Source organism: Heterodontus francisci, chromosome 22 (assembly GCF_036365525.1).
Source record: "Heterodontus francisci isolate sHetFra1 chromosome 22, sHetFra1.hap1, whole genome shotgun sequence".
Taxonomy (NCBI): Eukaryota; Metazoa; Chordata; class Chondrichthyes; order Heterodontiformes; family Heterodontidae; genus Heterodontus; species Heterodontus francisci.
In genome coordinates, this window is record NC_090392.1 from 72,663,973 (window position 1) to 72,679,997 (window position 16,025).

The following is a 16,025-nucleotide window of genomic DNA, read 5'->3' on the forward strand; positions in this document are numbered from 1 at the left end:
ATAAACATAAGACTATTAAAACAAACAGAACGGCAGCTGGCACAAGAAATTTTAGTTAGTTGACAGAAATTAAGAAATAGAAAATCAATGGGTCACAGTAACAAATAACAAATAAATCACTGGATGTGGGTAATTCAACCACTAAAAAGTTCTTTCACATCATTGTCCAGGCTGAATTGTGCCAGGACCCTTTCAAAATTATACTGTTGATGATAAATTATGTTGGATCTTACCTACAAGTCGACGACTGCTCTTGGTAGTCACTAGCTGGCGAAAGAGGGAAATGGTGACACATCCTGTGGACTGGTGTGCGCTACCACAATGACCAGTAGCTACAGCAGCTTGGCAACAGACGCCAATGCTGAAAACAACAACTCACAGCATCAGCTTCATGTGCAGCACTTGTGGCAGAACCAGCCTCTCAAGGATTGGCCTTCACAGCCATCAGCAAAGGTGCATCAAGAGAAGACACCCCACCTAAATGGATTGTTTGGTGCATGCCCATCATCTTTTGTAGATGGAAGGATGTCAACCCATTCATATAACACATAAACCTCAGGTTCCACGTGTACACTGACAACACCCAGTTTTACCTCATCACCATTTCTCTCAACCCCTTGACTCTGTTATTAGCCGCAATTTCAATTGAACAAATGGGAAGGCTGAAGCCATTTTCTTTGGTCCCCATCACAAACTCTGTTTCCCTGACACTGACTTCATCCCCTTCCCCGGCCATTAACTCACACTGAAACTGACGATTTTCAACCTCAGCGTCCTATTTGACCCTGAATTGAGCTTCCGCCCCGACATACTCTCCATCACAAAGACCTCTGTAACATAGCCTGTCTCCATCCCTACCTCAGTTTAAAATCTGATGAAATTTTCATCCATGCTTTTATTATCTCCAGGCTCAAACATTCCAGTGCTCTCCAGGCTGATTGCCCATCTTCCACTCTCCATAAACTTCAGCTCATCCAAAATTCTTACTTGCATTCTAAACTGCACTACACCACGTTTTTCTCACCCGTCATCCTGTGTTCACTGATTTACATTTGGTCCCCAAACTCACAATTTTAAAATTTTCATCCTGATATTCAAATTCCTCAATGGCCATGCCCCTCCCTATCTTTGCAAACACTTACAGCCCGATAGCCTTCTAAGTGTTTCTCCACTTAAGGTTTCTTGTCCATCTTCACTCCCTTTGCTCCATGACTGATGGTTATGCCATCAGTAATCTAGGCCCTAAGATTTGAAATTACTTTCTCAAATCTCCAGTGTGTCTCTTCACCTTTAATACCTTCCATACAACTTACCTCTTTCGCCAAGCTTTTAGTCACCTGCCTTACTATCTCCTTCTTTAACTTGGTGTCAATATGTGTCTTCTTATGCTCCTGTGACAGGACTTGGGCTGCTTTCCTACGTTAAAGGTGCTGTACGAATGCAAGTTGTCATTGTTATACATGAACACGTGAAAAAGAAGGCAGGAGTGGACAAATTGCTCCATCTAATCTGCTCTATGCAGGCATAGTGTCACCTACAGGCATTCCAGTGTTATCCACCATCCCAATTACACAAGCCCTTGAGAGAGACCAATTAAAAAAGAGAAAAAAAAACCTTAATGCAATTGAGGAAAAAGCTCTGGAAAATTCCTTCAAAGGCAATCCAAGCAAACTCCAGGAGACTGAATAACTGACATCACTCATTACAACGAACCCTCACCTACCTTTTATAACTCAGATGTCTATTACACTCTGGACCTCAACTATCTCTCTCTTGAAGGTTTACAGTGAAGCTGGATTTACTGTGTGTTCTGACAACCAACTTCAAGGGACGTTGTGCCAATGACAAATTATTTGTCATAATTACTTGTTGTGATGATAAAACAGGGGCAACTCTACAGCATAAATGTAAACAGAGCCTGACAACTACACATGGGATATTTATCTGTCTCACAATTAATGTAGTACAAAGTAACAAAAAATAAACAAGCAGAGCTAATTAATTTGCATTTAGGTGTTCTGCACCCATCTACTGCTGGGGGTGAAGGTTTTCTGATTTGCATTTCAGCAGGAACGCATTGTGGTTTTATAACTTGCAAAATGACAGTTTCAAGCACTGTGCTCACTCATGTAGCTATACTTTGTGTTCTGGGATAAATTCGCATTGTGCCACAAAGTTTTCCTAACTCGGAACATGCATTACAAAAAAAAATCACCAGACATTTGAGGTTTTTGAGACATTTAATAATTCAAAGAATAGTAAAATAAACTTAAGTCTCATTTGTTATTCTACACTGAATCTGATTACAGAACTGTCCAGTAGTTTGGGTATCAATGCAATATTCATGGAGTTAGTAAACTGCAGGCTTCATGATCATGGGACATCTACAGAGCTGGATTTCCTCATATTAGTGTGGTTGTTCCCCATCACTAATCCTTCTATTATGGTACTTAGAGGCAAATTCATTTGGCCACTCTCAAATCTAATTCCTTTATTCTTCTCTCTGGACTCATCATTACAGTACGTAAATTCAAATCTACCATAAAAATACTGAACCACTACGAGAGATTAGGCTCTGCAGTATGAAAAGCAGTGTGATATGTTGATGCATCCAAACCTTTCTACAAAAGCAAAATACTGTGGATGCTGAAGATATGATATAGAAATAAAAACAGAAAATGCTGGAAATACTCAGCAGGTCAGGCAGCATCCATGGAGAGAGAAACAAAGCGAACGTTTCAAGTCTGTAACCTTTCAGCAGAACCAGGTAAACTTGCTCAAAACCTATTACATTTCTAACTTTTCCCAGTTCTGATGAAAGGTCAGAGATTTGAAAAATTAACTCTGTTTCTCTCTCCACAGATGCTGCCTGACCTGCTGAGTATTTTCAGCATTTTCTGTTTTTATTTCACAGTTCTTTCTTCTCTTTATAATGTATGTACAGATATTACCTATCAGATAGTTTAGTGTATAGTAACATCTCTTTGTTACCACAGGTGAAGTGTTAGCAAATCGTCTAGGGAGTTTCACAGGCAAGAGGAACTGATTGACCTAATCTTGTTCCTGTGCTCGTCTGCTTAGATTTGTATTTTAATTCTCTTTTCCATGATCTAATATTGAGGATTATAGGTCTGTTGTGATGAATGTCTCAGTGCTTTTCATAAGAGTCATCTACACACAAGGCACACTCCCTACTTTGCTAATTTGCTTCAATAGTTACTTTTGCAAGTGGATTTACATTTCTTTTAAAGACTTTTACCATTAAAGATGTTTTTATCGTGAGTCCAGATCTCAGGAGAGCGAGACCAAAATGAGTAACTTGCATCTCTGTCCAACAGTTATACCACCATTTGCTTCTGGCTTCCAGATTAGCCGACTCCATGCAAGTCATGACATGCAAGGAGAGTGGGCCTGCAAATCTGGCACTGAACTGGTTTGTCGCACCAGCTTGTGGCACAATACTACACTGATTCAAATATGTTTATCAGGTCACAGTAGGTGATCAATGTTTTGATGGCAGATCGCATGACTTGGGGGAGAGAGCAGGTCTCCACTGCTCTCAGTAACTAGAGTCAGGTCATTTCTACTTGTGGGTACCACTGACAGCTACAAGAGTCATGTATGTGCAGGAAGTGTGGAAAATATCTGGGGTTATAGAATCATTGAATGGTTACAGAAGGAGGCCATTTGGCCCGTCATGTCTGTGCTGACTTTCTGCAAGAGCTAATCAGCCAGTCCCATTCCTCTGCCCTTTCCTTGTAGCCCTGCAATTTGTTTCTCTTCAGATAATTATCCAATTTTCTTTTGAAAGCCTCGATTGAATCTGCCTCCACCACACGGTCAGACAGTGCATTCCAGAACCTAACTGCTCACTGCGTAAAAGAGAGTTTCCTCACATTGTCTCTGTCGTCAATCACCTTAAATCAGTGTCCTCTGGTCCTCGAGCCTTCTGCCAATGGGTACAGTTTCTCTCTATCTACTCTGTCTTGACCACTCTATCAAATCTCCGTCAATCCTCTTTGCTCTGAGAACAATCCCAGCTTCGCCAATCTATCCTCATAACTGAAGTCTCTCATCCCCAGAACCATTCTTGTAAATCTTTTCTGTTCAAAGTATCATCTGGGTCTATTGCTTGAGAAGTGGTTCGTGCAGTGTGACTAAACAAACTTCAAATGCTTGGACGTTTAGAGAAAGAATTTGCATTTAAGTAGTACCTTTCACTTTCTTTCAAAGCCAATGAATTGCTTTTGAAGTGCATTCAGCATTTGCTGTTGTTATGTAGGAAAAGTTGGTAAGTCAACTTTTGCATGGCAAGATCCCACAAACAACAATGATTTTTAAGCTGTTTTGATGGAGGAATAAATATTAACAAGGACACCAGGGAGAACTTCCCTGCTCTTCTTTGAAATAATGCCAGGGAATCTTTCACATCCACCTGAGAGGGCAGACGGGGCCTTAGTTTAACATCTCATCCCCAACAATGCAGCACTCCCTCAGTACTGCACTGGACTGTCAAGTTCGATTCTGTCCAAAAAATGTAGTATGAAAATATTGGGTAGATGTTTTACAAATTATAACTTAGCTCCTGTGATACTAACTATCAATCTGCGAAGTTACTTTGTGTTCACTCTTTTGCTAAAGTCATGTTTCAGGATTTTTTTTCACTGTTTTTCCACAGGTTTTGAAAGAAAGGCCATGGGCTGTAGGAATTTACCAAACGTACATTGACGGCGTGCATTGACACCATTACCTCGAGTGATCAGACAGAATAGGGGAGTTGTTGTGTCTTCCTAAAGGGTCCCATCAAACACTCACACCATTTTCTTGGTGTGCTTCACATGAAGCTGGTTTCAAAGGGAGGGAATGTGGAAGCAGGATTGTTTAGTAGGCCTTATGCCAAATTCTGGCTAGTACATGATGTTGTGAGCCAAGTGGCAAATTCCTGAGTGGAAATGAAAGGTGAACAAAAACTCCAGATGTGAGCAGTTAAGCATTGTTAAAGCAGGCAGCCTTCATTGAGGGTGGATGGTATTGTGAGAAGGGTGGAATACAAGGAAGGCAAGAGTTAGGATATTAGTTTAAAGTCAGGCAAGAGAACTCACTGAAGTGGGGTAACGCAGCATATTCATTATTTTTCTATCATTACGCAAAGCTAAATTTTAACAATTGATCTAAGAGGACCTCCTTATAACTAGTGACCTAAGTAAATCTCATCAGAACCATTTCTCCATATGTTGACGACTGTGAGATAAAGCAGCTTAAAGCAGATTAACAAGTTATATGGAGCCTTGCCTCACCTTTTGGTGATCTGGTTCCATGTCGTAGAGATTAAAGAAGCACACAAGTGAAAGGTATGAGTATCTGGTTCAGATCGGAAGATTGTTACATTTCTGGATTATGCTACCACAGCAAGTCAACTCCCACAAAATATAGGATGTTCAAATCATGTAAGGAAACGACTTACACCATTGAACCAAAATGAAAATTTGACAGACCTGAATTTGAAATAGTTGCCTTTGTGTTAACAACAAAAACAACTTGTATTTATAAAGAGCCTTTAAGGTAACAAATCGTCCCAAGGTGCTTAACAAGAGCGATATCATGTTTTGACACCAAGCCACAGAAAAGGAGATATCAGGACAGGTGATCAAATGTTTGGTGAAAGAGGTTGGGACCCTGACGTCCGGAGTAAATGGGCATCCCGAGCCTGCATGTGGCGACAGTGTGCCCGCCAGCACAGTCTGCCCGGAGGCAGCCTCCTATGGCCACCTCTGCATTCACTATCCTATTAAAAACGGCAGGTGGGATCTTGATGCTGCTGGATCAATCAGAGAGCCGGTAGCTCTGGAGCCAATTACCGCCCCATTAGCCTACTCTTAATCATCAGTAAAGGTGTCATCAACAGTGCCATCAAGCGGCACTTGCTTAGCAATAACCTGCTCAGTGATGCTCCGTTTGGGTTCCGCCAGGGCCACTCAGCTCCTCACCTCATTACAGCCTTGGTTCAAACATGGACAAAAGAGCTGAACTCAAGAGGTGAGGTGAGAGTGACTGCCCTTGACATCAAGGCAGCATTTGACCGCGTATGGCATCAAAGAGCCCTAGCAAAACTGAGGTCAATGGGAATCGGGGGAAAACCCTCCGCTGGCTGGAGTCATACCTAGCGCAAAGGAAGATGGTTGTGGTTGTTGGAGGTCAATCATCTGAGCTCCAGAACATCCCTGCTGGAGTTCCTCAGGGTAGTGTCCACGGCCCAACCATCTTCAGCTGCTTCATCAATGACCTTCCTTCAATCATAAGGTCAGAAGTGGGGATGTTTGCTGATGATTGCACAATGTTCAGCACCATTCATGACTCCTCAGATACTGAAGCAGTCCATGTATAAATGCAGCGCAACCTGGACAATATCCAGGCTTGGGCTGATAAGTGGCAAGTAACATTCGTGCCACATAAGAGCCAGGCAATGACCATCTCCAACAAGAGAGAATCTAACCATCTCCCCTTGACATTCAATGGCATTACCATCGCTGAATCCCCCACTATTAACATCCTAGGGGCTACCATTAACCAGAAACTGAACTGGAGTAGCCATATAAATACTGTGGCTACAAGAGCAGGTCAGAGGCTAGGAATCCTGAGGCGAGTAACTTACCTCCCGACTCCCCAGAGCCTGTTCACCATCTACAAGTCACAAGTCAGGAGTGTGATAGAATACTCTCCACTTGCCTGGATGGGTGCACCTCCAACATCACTCAAGAAGCTCAACACCATCCAGAACAAAGCAGCCCGCTTGATTGGCACCCCATCTACAAACATTCACTCCCTCCACCACCAACGCACAGTGGCAGCAGTGTGTACCATCTACAAGATGCACTGCAGCAATGCACCAAGGCTCCTTAGCTAGCACCTTCCAAACCCGCGACCTCTACCAACTAGAAGGACAAGGGCAGCAAATACATGGGAACACCACCACCTGCAAGTTCCCCTCCAAGTCACACACCATCCTGACTTGGAACTATATCGCCGTTCCTTAACTGTCGCTGGGACAAAATCCTGGAATTCCCTTCCTAACAGCACTGTGGGTATACCCACTCCAAATGGACTGCAGTGGTTCAAGAAGGCAGCTCACCACCACCTTCTCAAGGGCAATTAGGTATGGGCAATAAATGCTGGCCTGGCCAGTGACGCCCACATCCCATGAATGAATTAAAAAAAAGCCTTGGCAGCCCTACCAGGAGGGGTGGGCACTGCTGAGGTAGTTAAGGGACTGCATCGGCACCTCAACTTGAATGTGCAAGTGGAGGCGTTCATGAAAATCACAAGTGGCGAGGGCCGAAGTTGGTAGGCCCCTCGGAGTGGAGGGCAATGCTCTCTGGAGGAATGGTTTGGTCTGTGGGTGTGGTCTTTCTGTCCGTGGCCCTGTCATTGGGGGATGGAGCCTTGGGCTCTGATGGCCCTCATCCTGCTACAGGGAGGCTGCCTCTATTGAGCTGGCGGCCTCTGCATGCAGTGCATGGCCACTCCGCCGTGGCAAAAAGACAGCGAGGCCGCAAAAATGCCTCTAATTGGGGCCTTCATCATCTTAATTGGCTGCCTGCCTCCATGGTGCGGGCAGCTGCTCTGATTCTCCGGCAGGCCCGGGGAAACTTCCCTGGTGGCAGGAACATGTTGGGGAGCCCCCATCCCAACATCCAAACCCATCTTCACGGGGCCAGGAAAATCCAACCGGCAAGTTTTAAGGAGCATCATCAAGGAGGAGAGAGAGGCAGAGTGGCACAGAGGTTTAGGAAGGGAGTTCCAGAGCTTAGGGTCAATGCAGGTGTAAGCATTGATTACAGTAAATTAAATTAAAATTAATATCCTGGCCTGCTTCAGCTGTTACATAAACATATGAATAGTACTTGCATTGTTTAAATTTGCAAATGTTCTAAATGATATCACATGAACATTTCTTGTACTTTGAACAACACATGTTGCATTATTTCACAAATTTCATTACACCTGAACAAATACTCAGACATTTTATTCAATTTTAACTGTTTGAGATTGGAAGATAATATATAAGGTTTTAATAATGTAAAATAGAAACAGCCCAATCGTTCAGTTTGGGGGAATCGGAGGAACAATAGCCATCCGGGATGTTTAAGGGAATTCAGAATTCGGCAGGGATTGTGTTCGGGAGTGGATTGCTAGCCATGATTCAGGACTAGAGTAACTGTACTTGGGCATTAGTGGATGTCTGCCGAGCTCCATGCTGCTTGCCTCTTCCTCCAGGTTGAGTGGTACAGTTGAAGAGGCTGAAACTGTGGTAATGCCTGGTCGTGGAAGGAGCAGCATTTTTTTGCAGTTTTGTAGATAGAAGAGAACAAATTATTTGCTTCATGTGAAACTCTGAACTATTGTACTGAATAGAATAGACTTAAAGACAACCTGATAGAGGGTTATAAAGTAATGAAAAGGCTGGAGTCTATTGATAGACTATTTCAATTTGACAAAATGGAGAGGACTGAGAACACGGGTCTATAGAAAAGTACAAACAGACTGGATGCTGGGCGGTTCTTCTTTTATCAGAGAGTAATGAGTCTCTGGAATACATTGTCGCTGGGGTAGTGGGTGCTGACTCACTGCCTTCAAGAGAGAGCTGGACTGGTTCCTTACTGCCACAGAGATCACATCATATAGCAGATCATGATTAACAAAAAACAAACACGTGCCCCATGTGATTTCCTAGATGGCGTTCAGTTGCACGAGGATTTCGGAGAGGAATTTTTGGGAGTATTTCTTTACTCCGTTATTGGCCCTGGGTTTGCTTCTGTTTTTTGTCTCTCCCAGGAGATTACATGGTTGCCTGTGCAGTGGGATGCTAGGGAGGGCGGAAAAGGGGGCTGGGGTGTTGTTGGTAGGAGGTCTATTCATGGGACACCAGTCATCAGATTTAATGGGTCAGCTGGTCTTTTTCTTCCAATTATATGTTCGTATGCTCTACAGGTCAGCATTTTTGCTGCTGCTCAGTGCTTTGCACTGTGGACTTTTCAGTCACCCAGGGGATTCATTGCTTCCCACATAAATGCAGCACCTCTGCAGATTGGTGATCCCCTTCAGAATATTCTTTTCTATTAGGAATAGAACCACATAAGTCAGCAGAAGGAAGCTTTTACATGATTGTGAACTCTTCAACTCGATGTGTTTTATGTTACTGACTCTTGTAGTTCAGAATGGTACCAGGGTTGAAAGGGTTACATTATGACAGCAGGTTGCAAGACGGCTTGACTTCCCTTGAAAACGGCAAATTAAGGGATGAACTATTTGAGGTGTTTAAGCCAATTAAAAGATTTGACAGGGTAAATGGAAAAATTATTTCCTCGGGTGGAGGAGTTCTGAACAAAAGGACATAGCCTTAAAATTAGAGCTGGCGTGTTCAGGGATGATGTCAGGAAGCACTTCTTCACACAAAGGGTGGTGGAAATCTGGAACTCTCCCAAAAATCTGTTGAGGCCGGAGGTCAATTGAAAATTTCAATGTTGAATTGATAAATTTTCATTAAGGAACATGGAACTAAGGTAGATAAATAGAGTTAAGATGCAAATCAGTCATGATAGAGTTATACAGAATTATGATCTAATTGAATGGCAGAATAGACTTGAAGGACTGAATGACCTATTCCTGTTCCTATGTAGATGTAAAAGCCTGGGTCATAGAAATGATATGCCTTCTCACAACAAGACTGCTGGTTCATTCCATTTGACACCACAGCTATGACGACACATCAAAAACCTCAAATTACAAAATGCACCTTCCTGAATGCTTCTGTATAGCTCAGTTTCCATTTCTCCTTCAGGTCTTGTTTGCATTCTCTAGAATAATGATTGGACCATTAAAAATAAATAAATACATGTTGGTTTGCATTGGTGAAAAGATTAAATGTGACATTTAAGCTGATTGTAAATAGCTACTTAGTAAATTAACTGAGTTGATCCTCAGTTCTAGTTTTCTTGGTTACTAAATGCAAATAATCTGTGATGGTAAAGTCTAGAATTAGTGCCATATACAGGCAATGTAGTTAAGGTGGCTCATTAGCAACTAAATGTTAATATCTACAGGTACTGCAAATGGACTGAAGCTGAATCATTTCTGATTCCATCTTAATTACAATGGACTTTAACTGCTGCACAAACATGAAATTCGTGCTTAAGCTACAAAATGAGACCTTTATCTTATTAATTATTATTTAGCCTTTTACTCTAACATAAAAGTGGCATTTTCCCCAATAATAATGACGTGTCAACTCTAGAGCTGGCATGGGCATGATGGGCCAAATGGCCTCCTTCTGTTCTGTATGGTTCTATGATTCTAGGACAGCTGGCCATAAATATCTGCTGAGGCTGCTTTGAAACTAGCAACTCTTCCATGCCCAATTGTCCTCTTGGGAAACTCTTCCATGCCCAATCTTGAGAATGGTGGAAACCTCTCCTCCCTCTTCGATGGAAACTATTTCAGGATGGTATAAAGCTCCATCTAGTGGCCTTGCTGAGAATGATTAAATTCTGCTGGAGAGCTTAAAAAATCAGGCTGAACTTTTACACAATTGTTATGCTGTTTGGGAAAGGAAACAGCATTTAATCAGTACCAAACTTACTATATTTGCCAGGCTTTAGTTTTCTCTGAAACTTGCAGTGCCATTAAACAATGTCAGGGCTGTGAGCTCACACAGATAGAGTTAGAAGGTTGTGAGTTTAAATCTCACTATAGTGACTTGAGCACAAAGTCTAGTGCAGTACTGAGGGAATGCTGCAGTGTCAGAAGTGCTGTCTTTCAGATGAGACGTTAAACCGATGGTCCATCTACCTGTTCAGGTGGATGTAAAAGATCCCACCGTGCTATTTCAAAGAGACGGGGAGTTCTCCCTGGTGTCCTGGTCAATATTTATTCCTCAACCATCATCAATAAAAGAGATTATCTGGTCATTATCATATTTCTGTTTGTGCAACGTTGCTGTGGGCATACTGGCTTTCTCAGTTCCTACATTATAACAGGGACGATTATTGTATGTCAATTGGGTGTTAATTGTATTCAAGACTCTGGTTCTCATATACATAGCAGCAAACTGAAAGAGGAGCTGTTGGTTGAGTATGAATGATATGCAATGTGTGTCTCTGTAAAATAAAAGCTTTTAAGAGTGTAAGGAATAAGCTCCAGTGTTGGATCCTTTACCACCTGGCTGAGTTCTAACAGTGATTACACTTCCAAGGTACTTCATTGGCTTTAAAGTGTTTTGGGATGTCCTGAGGTCATGAAAGGTGCTCTGTTTTTCTCCTTTACATCATGTATTCCGTGGTGCTGTAAGTGAAATGGATTTTGTTTTATTCTTTCATGGGATGTGGGCATCACAGGCAAGGCTAGTATTTGTTGCCTGTCCCTAATTGCCCTTGAACTGACTTGCTAGGCCATTTCAGAGGGCAGATAAGAGTCAAACACATTGTTGTGGGTCTGGAATCACATGTAGGCCAGATCAGGTAAGGACGGCAGATTTCCTTCCCTAAATGACATTAGTGAACCAGGTGATTTTTTTTTTACAATAATCGATGATAGTTTCATGGCACCATTACAGAGACTTCCTTTCAATTCCAGATTTATTATTAATTAATCGATTTTAAATTTCACCAGCTGCCATGGTGGAATTTGAACCTCTGTCCCCCAGGGCATTAGCCTGGGCCTCTGGATTACTAGTCAAGTGACATTACCACCACGTCACCATTTCCTTATGCTCAGCGTGTGAGGCTTGCTTTCCCTCAGCTGCACACACATTCGGTTTAGTTTATCAGCATGAATGTACTGCGTCTAGGAAGAGGGAATACATTCGTGGATGGAAATAAGGTTGGCCAGACCATAATCACATTGCATCAACTACAACTGGTACAATGCAACTAACACAACACAAATGGGTGAAGGTGGTAAGGGTGCGAGAGGAAGAGAAAGAGTTCTCCTAGTTCCTGAAGAATTAGCACGCCCCTCTGGCACATTACCAAATTGGTGCTGAGCTTATGGCAAGACTGGTTTTAATCTATTACCAAATTGCTAAACCACCAGCAATAAACTTAAAATGGTCCAGATGCTCCAATTACTGATTCTTATTCATGTTTTCTTGGGCTTGTCCATATGCCAAGCCAGGATAATTACAGTTCAGAGAAAGGGGAACTGAAATTTCCATACCAAAGACGTTGTACAGAATATATACTGCGATGTTTAAAAATATTGTGTGTTTCACTACTTTTCACGTGTATTCGGGTTGCCGCCTCTGGTTGGATGTATTCCTGGGGTTCCTCATATGATCTCTTGCCTCCCATTGCCTCCCTCCTCATGTTCTCACCATTAGTCATCCAACATGTCCTGCAGACTTCTCAAGGCAATTGTAAGGTGAACAGACATCACCCGATTGGATGATTCTAATCGTCTCTTTTCTCATCTCCAATATTTTTATAACTAATCAACAAACTTGCTCAAAGAAAATGAAAACACATAAATGCCCCTATGTTTTTGCTCGTGGCAGTGTCCAGGAGATTAATCTCATTTCCTGGAGACTCCGGGTCAGAGGTCATGTTGGAGGGTTAGCAAACCTACTGTATATGTGTGTCAAAACTATATTCAAGTTATTGTGCAGGAGTACAAAGGAAATTTTTGATATTGATTGTGCACTTTAGGTGGGGGTGATCCAACTAGTTTACCGAGAAACCAAAGGAAAATGGTTCTTCAAGAATTCATCACTTGTTAATGCTGTGCAGGTTGAGTGTTTGAAACATAAGTCAATGATACTACAGCAATGGATGACAGTTCAGTTCAGTCCAGTTAGGATTCCCAAGCCTTGTTCCAGATACAAGCCACATGCAGCACGATCCTCCAGCAGTTAAGAGGTTAAAGCCGCTAATAGATGGCAATATTTTATTCTATAACCACAATAATGGGTAAAATATGACAGAATGTTCCAAATTCCTCAGGAGAGAGTAAAACATATTGCAGCACATTCCAAGGATGTGCCCCTAAAAGATCTTAATAATAATAACAAACCACAAATTTCCATTAGCCAACTTAACCTTTAAACAGTTGACTGCCTCTTCGGTAGTTTTTGAACAACCTCAGTTCCTATAACAGCTCCTCTGAAAACTCCATTGGAGGGTAAATGTTTTCCTTTCTAAAATTTCCATTAAAAATACATCCCATCAATGTATTTTGTAAAGTCATCGTACTTTACAACAGTGACAACACTTCAAAATTTAAATATTTCATCGTCTGTAAAGCGCTTTGGGACATCCTCAGGTCATAAGAGGCACTATATAAATGCAAATCTTTCTTTTTTGGTTTATATTTTGTGAAGTTATTAGACAGATGACCACCTCATCATCTTGGTAAGCAGTCGCCAATCTTTAGCAGTGCTGACAAGTGTTTCCATTATTTATTGGATTCATATTGTCCTTCCTTCATCATCATTGGGTCAAAATCCTGGAACTCCCTATTTAACAGCACTGTGGGACCGCCTTCAATACAAGGACTGCCGCGGTTCAAAAAGGCAGCTCACCACCACTTTCTCAGGAAGCAATTAGGGATTGGCAATAAATGCTGGCCTGGCCAGCAATGCTCAAATCCCATGAATGAATAAATTTAAAAAAATTAACACTTTTCTCTGGATTCATCCACGTGGTACTGAGATGACACAGGACATTGGTACTCCAATATCTAAACCCACAATATTCAGTGCATTGGGTTTCCTGATCAGGTTAGTGCTACTGAGATAGGCACAGAACTGATGTTAGGTAGTTACTTGCAGGAAGAGGACGCAGATACAGTGGCACCCTGGGTTATTTTCATCTACCCCTGAATGTATAACTTAAAAGTGGCACTGGCAGACCCATGTGCGTGGGCCACTTGGCAGCTAATGGAGTAACATGGGTGAAGGTATCAATCAATCATTGTTTAACAACACTGGCTGTTAAATGCTGAAAACACCAACTTGCAGAATAAATTAAATAAATACTAATGATACTTACTGTGCTAGTTGTATTTGTGTTAGTGTTCTCAATGTTCTTGCGTTTTCTTTTAAGGAGTTCCTTTACGGGATCTTTCACACGAACACCTAAATAAGGTCGCTGCTGTGACTGGTCAGAGGAGGCTAGAAAAGCAGAAGAAATAAACTTTGAGAGAAAGGATTTCAAATATAATGCTGATAACCCCATGCATGACATCTAATGCATTTGCAACATGTCTTTGGATGACCAAAAATTACTGAAAGAGTAAAACTTTTAGCAACTATTATGGAAGTTGGAAAAAGTAAAGCAGATAAACCATTTGCAACCACATGCTTAATGCACCTGTGTTATCATTCAATGCTGTCAGACTGTGCATGCAGGGTAATTATTATATATTTTATCATGCAGCATAATGCTTGATCTTTTGACCTCAAGGCAGCATTGAACTTAGTAGCTTAATGATTAGGCAAATAGTTCCTTGAAGAAAATGTTGTTTTAATAAGAAGACTCCCCTGCTGAAAACAACATCAAAAGACATTCATTAACTTCTGGTTTCTGCAGCAATATACTTGGACTGGCTTTGCTTAATACTTGCCTGACCTTCTGGGGTTGAAAATTTTCAGGGCACAATCTTGGCGATTGTCTCCTGGTGCCATCCAGTGCTGATGGCACCAGTTTTTGTGGTGGCCAGTGAGTGCCCATACCAGTGCAGGTCTACCCCAGGGCAGAAATTCCAGAGCACAATAACTATCTAGGGAAATTCACAGGCTCATTCCACTGAGATTCTCTTTGAAATTTTTAAGCTCCCGGCCTTTATCTGAGCCATTCCTCTTAGGTGAACCAGAATTACATCAGGAGTTTGAGAAAAAAAGGCCAAGTAAATTTGTTTGACATAGCTTTTCTTATATTTGTAAATAGTCCCTACATGTTTTACTACTGGAGTTAACTCCTCTGCATTAATGGCCATTTCATCAATTAGAAGCACTGGATGGTGCACCCTCTAGACTTCCCCATCACTGCTGTGGCTTACTTAACCCAACCAAAGGTCACACTTCAGCAATAGGGAAACCCAACCAGTCCTCTCTCCAGGTTTCTGGAACTCTTTGATCAGAATTTTCTGGCAAAGTAACAGAGAGTTTAATGCTCATGCAGCTTTTCAGGAGTAAATCCTCCAGCAATTTGTGGCAAGGAAGTGACACTCTGTGAGTTGCTAATTGACACAAATTGCTGGATGATTTGTGCCGCTTGCTATTGACCTCACAAAAACGGCAGCTCGCCCTGAACCTCCCTGTGAACTCTAAGAATTTGCTGTATTTGCGCATAAATTGCCAATTAAATTCAACGCAGAAAGTTAAGACTGGTACTTAAAAGTGTAAGGGCCCTTTTAGTGACAAGTTTTTGTTCCTGCAGCGTCACTCAACTTTGCCAGTCCAGAAAGGGAGTGTTTGAATCTGGGGAGTCTGATTCCTATTGGCAATGAATTTAATTAGAGATTTTTAAAACTTGAAATATAAATATTTAACTTTTTTTTTGTATTTTCCTTTCTGTCTCTGTTTTCTCTCTCAATCCAATCTTCCTTTTCCTCTCTTTATTTCTCTTTCTGTATCTTATTTCAATCTATTTCCTTCTCCAGCAATCTTCTGTTTCTTTCTCCATTATTAAATCTCAATGGTTAAGGAGATAGGCTGTTGATTCTGTCACTCACCAAGGTCCCAAATGGTTCATTGCTCTCATGTTATCAGCTCACATTTTCAGCAACATTGAGGCACAACATTTTTTTGAGCTGAACGGTGAGGGAAATGTCTGACTGCTGGGGCATGCTGTGAATTGCCGCACTCCAGCAAATTCTGGGCCATTGTCTGGGGGTAGCTTGTGTGTGAATGTTAATTGCACCAAGGGTCCAAACTCAATGTCTTGAAGCTTAGAATTCAAGATTCTTGTGCCGTGATTAACAGTTTCTCACTGTTGTAATTGAACGTTATGGGTGTAGATTTGATTGACAGAGTG

General features: G+C 41.8%; 1 protein-coding gene across 4 annotated transcripts in view; it reads right to left on the bottom strand.

The window, feature by feature from the left end:
* LOC137381435 (NF-kappa-B inhibitor delta) overlaps positions 1-16,025 on the bottom strand; it is a 145,921-nt gene that overhangs the window by 75,482 nt on the left and 54,414 nt on the right. For all 4 annotated transcript variants that reach the window (XM_068054023.1, XM_068054025.1, XM_068054026.1 and 1 more), the window contains one exon: positions 14,040-14,161. In XM_068054023.1, coding sequence (XP_067910124.1) covers positions 14,040-14,161 — 122 coding nt within the window. The remainder of the gene's footprint in view (positions 1-14,039; positions 14,162-16,025) is intronic.